This window comes from Propithecus coquereli, unplaced genomic scaffold (genome assembly GCF_000956105.1).
Source record: "Propithecus coquereli isolate 6110/MARCELLA unplaced genomic scaffold, Pcoq_1.0 Scaffold3, whole genome shotgun sequence".
NCBI lineage: Eukaryota > Metazoa > Chordata > Mammalia > Primates > Indriidae > Propithecus > Propithecus coquereli.
In genome coordinates this window covers 2344158-2351230 of record NW_012148618.1, presented here as the reverse complement: position 1 = coordinate 2351230, position 7073 = coordinate 2344158, and the positions used below count along the sequence as shown (strand labels likewise).

Below are 7073 nucleotides of genomic sequence, written 5' to 3'. Positions count from 1 at the left end.
TCCAAGCAGCACTGCCCCTCCCACCCTAAACCCGGACATACCAGGGAAGGAGTTGGCTCTGCCGCTCTTTCTGCCCCAACATGCACAGACTCGGGAAGTTCTTCCTGGGGTTTTATCGCAAAGCCTCTCCCTTACAATTTCTGTCTCTCTTTGGGGGGAGGAGGAGGGGCGATTATAGAGATAGTTAATGTCGGCCGTATAAGAAACATTGAAGTTACTCTTCGGTCCTTTCTGTTCTTTATAAACAATTCCCTCTCCTTCCTCTCGAATTCTATTTTCCATTCCTCAAGTCACTTTAATGGCTCTTCAATACAGCAAATATTTACTGAGTGCTTACTCCAGGCACTGTGCTCAGCGCTGTAGGGGATGCGCAGATGAGAAGGATGTGCTACCTTCCTTCCAGGAGATTGTAGTCTAGACGGGGGCTACGAACTTGTAAGTAGTATATTCAGATTAAGTCAATAGTTACTGAGTGCATGTTCACGTATTTAACGGCATATAATCCTTACAATAACCCTCTATAATATAATTAGTCCTAACTCGTAGGGAAAATGAGGCTCAAGGAGTCTCTTTCTCCACTGGCCTGCAAACTCAGGGATCCTCAGTGCAAGCCCAACATCTCACATCACCACCAAATAAAATTAATGCACACAGGGATTGAGGAGGGAGGATCGGACACACAACAGTTCTCTGAATCCCTTTAAAATGTGATTCGCATTCCCGCGGAAAGAAAAGAGCGAAAGAAAAGAGCGGATACAGTGCTTCAGTGATGATGGCTCAGCACTGGGCAGGCAGAAGTGACTTATAAAGAAGGCCATTTGCCTCGCAGAAACTTGCCTTTTGGTACTAACTCCCAGGGGTCTTCCGGCTCAGTCTTCTTCTATTATCAATAATAATAAATAACGATGATGATGATGATAGCCACTAACATTTATTGAGCACTTATAGTACCAGGTACTAGGCTAAGCTGGTTCATCTGAATTTTCTCTTTTAATGCTCAAGGCAACCCCTTGAGATTGGCATTATAAACTTCCCTGTATAGATAAGGAAGCAGAGAGATTAAGCAACTTGCCCAAGGGCACCCAGGTAGATCTGGGATTTGAACAAAGGTCTGGTTGCCTACAGACCTCAGCCTCTGCCCCAAGATGAGCCTTTCTTATCTTTGATCTATAGAGTATATATTTGGACCCAGCTTGTTTTGCTTCCTCCTGTAGAAATAAATGTCCCTAGCTTAGCTTCTGAATAGGCCTTTTAGTATGTGGGCATCAGTGTGACCTCATCAGCAGCAATAATGGTTATTAAGCACTCGCTGTGAATTAACAACCCTTTACAGTCATATCGTTAGCTCCCTTTTGTCAGAGAGCAAACTGAGGTTCAAATAGGTAGAATAATGTGTCTCAGGCCACACAGCTGGGAAAATGGCAGAGCTAAGATTCTAGTCCAGCCCTATCTACCTGCAAGGCACCTTCTCTCTCAAAAATATTAATTGTTGCAATAGTATCCTTCCCAAGACTGACCATTTGAGGACCATCTTCCATGTATGTCTAGCTGCAGGTTATCACTGAGTCAAAAACAATCCCCACCATAAACAAGGCTTCCCATCTATTTAGTCAGTGTTCAATTCAGAATAACTACTTCAAGAAAGGAAGGAGAAAGAAGAAAGTGTCCAGTGAGAAACATGAAAGTCAGTAGAATTAAACCATACGTGGTCTGGGGACAAAGCTACAAGTGGTAATGACAGGGGACCAATACAGACAGAAAGTGGGATCTCTCCAGGGAACAGCAAGTAATTTGAGGAGGAAGCCAAAGAAAGGAGAAAGATTAGATGGAAATGAGGGGAAATTGAGGTCCAAGGTTGATAGTGTCCACAGGGATGAGGTGAGTGAAACCAGAAGAGGAAGCCGGGATGGACAGAAATGGGGACAAGGGGAAATGGGAGCAGAGTGAGGCAGGACTGGGTGTCCTGTGGAGTGAACTCAGGCTGGTGTCTACCCAGGGCCACTCCCTGAATCCTTAGGCCTTCACAGGGACCTTTGCCCTACCACACCCCAGCCCTGACAGCCTTTCTCTGCCAGAAGTTTGTCCGTCTGCTCGAGCTACCAAGCTCCTCAGGAGTCCTAGGACCCAGCTGGGTCCCAACCCTTTGGAGAAGCTGCTTCAGACTAGGTACGTGTGAGACCCTGGCCTTCAACTCCCTGGATATCGGGAGTGGGCAGAGGGCGGGCTGAAAGAGATGTTGTTGCATGTCCTGTTTCCTGATAGGACCCATAATGCATTTTTCCCAACCTAGGAAGCACCCAGCTCTTGTGGTCAAGGGCCCCATGGAGGAGAGAGCTGGTCAGCAAGAGGAGGAGAGATGCAGCCTCCGTCTAAGAAAGCTACAGCACTGGGCAAGGCACAGGCAGAGTGGGCACCTCTTGGTGCTGGCGGTGAGGCCAAGCTGCCCCACCCCAGGTCTCAGCATGTCCACTTGTACCTAATTCAATTCCTTTCATCCATGTTTAGTGAGCACCTACCATGTGCCAGAAACTGTGCTAGGCTCTGAGTGGGAGGAGGGTGGAGGAAACAGAAATAAACAAGGCAAGACCCTTAATCTCCAAGCAGCTTCTATCATGTGGGGAAAATATACAGGTAAGTAACTAAACTACAACATGAGGCAGAAAAAATGATATTTACTTTTTAATTATCACCTCCTTCACTGCCCTTGGTTGACTACTTTCCTCCAGGTGCATTCATCCCAACTGCCAAGCTCTAGAAGACGTAGGGGTTGGGAGGAGGGAAAGGAATCCCTGACAGTTCCCTCTAAACTACCTGTCCTATCCCCCAGGTGAGTCAGCTATGGCTGGCAGTGACTGTGGTGCCCTTTGCTGTCTCCGTTGCCTGCCTGAACTCTGACTGTCACATGGCCACAGCGCTGCCTCTTGGGCCTGGGGCCTCAGTAAGATCCAGTGCAAAGAAGGGTGGAGGCCCCTCCCTAATGGGATCAGAGCTCAACATTTGCCCTTCTCACCATTCAGGGTCTCCTCACTGGGATTGTCACCCTTGAGCTTCGCAGAGCACCCCGTCTCTGGAAGGTGAGAGGGGAAGAGAATGCAGTATTGTCCTCTTACCCTGCAAAATAGACACACATATACCCCTCAGCCCAGGAAGTGACTCTAAGTGTTGACTCATCCTCTTAGCTGTCCGACATTGACTAGCCTAAAAGACTGATGAGGGAGAGCAAGAAAGTTAGAGGGATGATGGCCCTGTTTGGAGGTGGACAAGCAGGAGCTGAGTTGTTTTCAGCTAGGCTGTAGATGGGGCTTGAGGTTGGAATGAGTCTCCTAGGCTGGGCAGGGCTGAGCTGGCTCAACTGGCAGGTGCGGGCCATGATGATACTCAACACCTTCAACCTCATCTTGAGCTTCATCGTGGTGGTGGTCGAGGTGATGAAGACAGCCTTGGGGTCTGCCCCAACTGCACCCTCCCAGGTATGGGTGAACGAAGGAAACGGTGGGAGGATGAGGAGGCAAGAGGACATGGAGAGGCAAAAGAGTAGGAGCAAACAGATGCTGGGTCTCTGCAGCATCCTCAGCCCTGTCTACCTGCAGATGGCTGGCTTGCTGGTGCTGGAGATCAGTGCTGAGGCCTTCACCCTAGTGGGAGTGCTGATCTCAGTGCATGCCCTATTCCTGCTGAGCCAGAGGAAGCCAGGATGCTTCAGGAGCAGGAGTTTGCACTACCAGGAGCTGCAGGAGGTATTGGGGGCAGGGAGTAAAGCAGCTAGCTGCCAGCCAATTTTTCCACTGGCTATCCTGGTCAGCGGCACTTAAGGGAAAACAATGGGGCAGGAGGGAAATGAAGAGGTCCTAGAATGAAACTAATTGGCTTTCTGGCTTTGGACATTTCTCCCCTAATGGTGGGTAAGAGGTGGGTATCTAAATGATTGGGGATAGAAGAGTGGGAAAGCATTAGGAAGCTGCCTAAATATTGGAAGGGCTTTGGAAAACACAAGAAAAAATGGAGGAGGAGGAAGCAGTTGCTTCTCTCCGTGGTTTCTCCTTTCTCACCCCTACAATTTGCTTACACCTCTGTCTGGTTTTCAGGGCCTCTCTGAGTTGGAGGAGGTTCCTGGTTTGGAGAGCGGTTCCACGGTGGCCAGCACAGGCAACAGAACAAGTGAGAGAGTGGGCAAGAGGGAGCAGGCCGGTGTTGCTCTCCCGCTACCCTGAGGGAGCGCTCTCCAGACATTCCTGCATCCCACCCCACCGAACTCAGAAGCTAGCTGGACTCCCTTGAGAACTACATGATGTCTGGTGGGGTGCCTTCAGTTATTACTCAGAGCGGGCCCCTTTCCCTAAATATACCTGCACGACAGTCCTCCCTCACCTCACGGCCCTGAAAAGCTGCTTCCTCCCTTGCATCCCTATGCTCCTTCCCCGCTGCCTTTCCATACAGCTTCGCAACTGCCTTATCTCATTATTCTCTTCTGTCCACCTTTCACAATTCCATACACACCGGGAAGCCCCGGTTCCCACACACGCCAAGTCTCTGAATCCAATTCAGGGATGCTCCAATTTCCCCTTCCATCCAGTCCCTGTCTACTCTAGCGGAGACTACAAGTCCCAGGACACCCCGCTACCCCGTGACCTGCTGGGAAATAAAGAGCCTTCCCTCCGCGGTGGGGGCGCTGTGCATCTGCTGAGTGACGCGAGGCGCTGGAAGTCAGGGCCTAGCTGAGTTTCCTCGGACGCGACCACTGGCCTCGCGTTCGGGGAGGAGCTGGGCAGGCAGTCGTGCGCGGGGGCGCCGCCACCCCAGCCACGGCAACTGAGAGCTGACTCTGGATCCACATCACTGTCGTCGGCAGCTTCAGAGACTGGCGAGAGCTAGAGGCTGGCGCTTAGCAGAGCTGGGGTTTCCCAGAAGCTGTCGCCGCACCCCCTTGTACGAGTGCCCAGGTCCAGTCCTGAGACTTGGAGCGCGCGCGAGAAAGGGGTTGGAAATGATGAGTCAGAAGCGCGGGCCCTTTCTTGTCCCCCTCCCCTGGGGCCTGGGCGTCGGTGGAGGACAAGCTCGCTGGGCAGATGGGTAGACGGGGCAGGCGGAGGGAGGGACGCTGCCACCCGACCTAACACTTTCCCGCCTCTTGCGAGCACGCTAGTGTAGCGAGCCCGCGCTGCCGCCACCCTTTCTCTCCAAGGCGGGAGCGGGACTGCGCAGGCTCGGCCTCTTGGCAGCCCCGCCGACCTTTGATCCTGGCTGTGGACGCGTTACTGAAGCTCTCGTTGCGCTCAAACCCCACCGTTTATGACCTGTGCAAGTGTGCTCGGGTGGGCTTGCGAAAAGCCCAAGAAAACTGGGAGCCCCACTAGCACCAGCCGGGCAGTTTACTAACCGCTAAAAACTAAAATTGGCCAGAGTTGGAGTACTAAGAGAACTCACCCCAAATTCACACAGTGCCCAGGATGGGTGTTCGCCTCACACTCATTTTTGTTCCCATTTGAGAAGGCTTCTTTCGCTAGAGACCACTGCTTCTCCCGGCTTAGTCAAGCCCAGCCACCAGTGAGGATAGGGCGCAGCCTGGCTGCCTTGCCTTGACATTGCAGTGGCGCCCGCTGCAGCTCCTTTCTGTTGTGACACCTAAGGAGTGGTAATAGTCTGTCTTACTGTGACAAGGTTAAGTGTGAATACTAGTGGGTGGGGACAGTTTTGCAATCAGGCTGTGGAATGGAGAAAAGATCTGAGCCTCCCTCATTTCTTCCTCCCTCCAATCTAACTGCCAGAATAATGGGAAGCCAATAATGAAGGGCCCTGAGAAAATGATTTTTTTCAAAGTCAGAAGGTGGTGGTAGATGAGGAAGCTGAGGGAAGAAAACCAACAATTTGCTCTGTCCTCCAGCTTTTAGTGATGTGGTCAGAAGTCTGGATACTGCATTCCAGTTCCTAGAGAAGCTCAGTGACCATGCAAATGAACCTTGTATTAATCAGGTTTCAGGGGTGGGAAACCTGTGGCCTCAAGGCTGCATGTGGCTCCTGGGTTAGGTTATGCTGTGGTAACTGCCAAAACCTCAGTGATTTAAAACCACAGAGGTTGATTTCTCATACTGCATGTCCAAAGTAGGCTGGCAAGGGGTTCTGCTCGGGTACCTAAGCTGATGGAGCTCCACCATTTTGAGATCCTACTGTGTCACCAGGAGGCTTAAGGTTACTCACCTGAGAATGTAAAATAAACATGAAGAATTGTTCATGGGCTCTTAAATGCTTCTGCCCTGAAGAGATAAATGTCACTTCTACTCATTGGCCAAAGCAAGTCATATAGCCACACTCAATACCAAGGAGGCAGGAAGGGCAATTTTTCTTGTATGCCTAGAAGGTGAGAGAAAGCAGAAACACTTCATTAAAAGAAAAAGGATTAATCATTTGTGGCGATTCTTGAACAGCTTAGCAGTTGAAACTCATCTGTTCCAGGAGATAGGCCCATATCTACTTCTTCGGTTCGGTTTCAGGAGCCCCTAAGTGAAGTTCTTAACAGGATTTTTTCTTCAAAAAATAATGGGACTGGGAATCAGGAAATCTAGATTCTGATTCTGTTGCTTGGGCAAGTCAAACCTCTCTGAACTACATTTTGCTCACATAGAGGTTATAATAATATTTATCCTCTCTCTACTGGAGTAGCAAGGCTAAAATAAAATCACACATGGAAAAGTACTTTAAAACTATAAAGCACTTCAGGGATTGAAAATAAATTGCCTATAGAGGCAAGAAATGGTTTAAATGAGTGAAGCAGATTGGGTTTGAGGTAATAGGGAGTAGTGGGAACTGTGGCAAACAGCACACATTCTATTTAAAGACTTTACCCCCACTCAACTCCACCCAATGTATTACCATGTGGGACTGTAGACTTGGTAGCACCATAGCTCCAATTTTCCTATAGAAGTCAGAAATTCTGACTTTTTAAATGTGAAATCTTCTGATTTTAGAATGTTCATAATTTTTTAAAAATCAAGAGCTCGATTCAACCTATAGTCCTTCAATTATCAGTCTCTGCATTATACAAGCATAGGGTAGGAATTCACATTTTGGATATACAA

At 49.5% G+C, this 7073-nt stretch overlaps 1 protein-coding gene across 1 annotated transcript; it reads left to right on the top strand.

The window, feature by feature from the left end:
* The first annotated feature begins 2321 nt into the window (after positions 1 to 2321).
* On the top strand, positions 2322 to 4211 carry TMEM253 (transmembrane protein 253). Its single transcript, XM_012649085.1, has 6 exons — positions 2322 to 2429; positions 2828 to 2938; positions 3018 to 3074; positions 3360 to 3470; positions 3591 to 3737; positions 4086 to 4211. The coding sequence occupies exons 1-6, from the start codon at positions 2322 to 2324 to the stop codon at positions 4209 to 4211; spliced, it is 660 nt and encodes a 219-aa protein (XP_012504539.1).
* The last annotated feature ends 2862 nt before the right edge of the window (positions 4212 to 7073 follow it).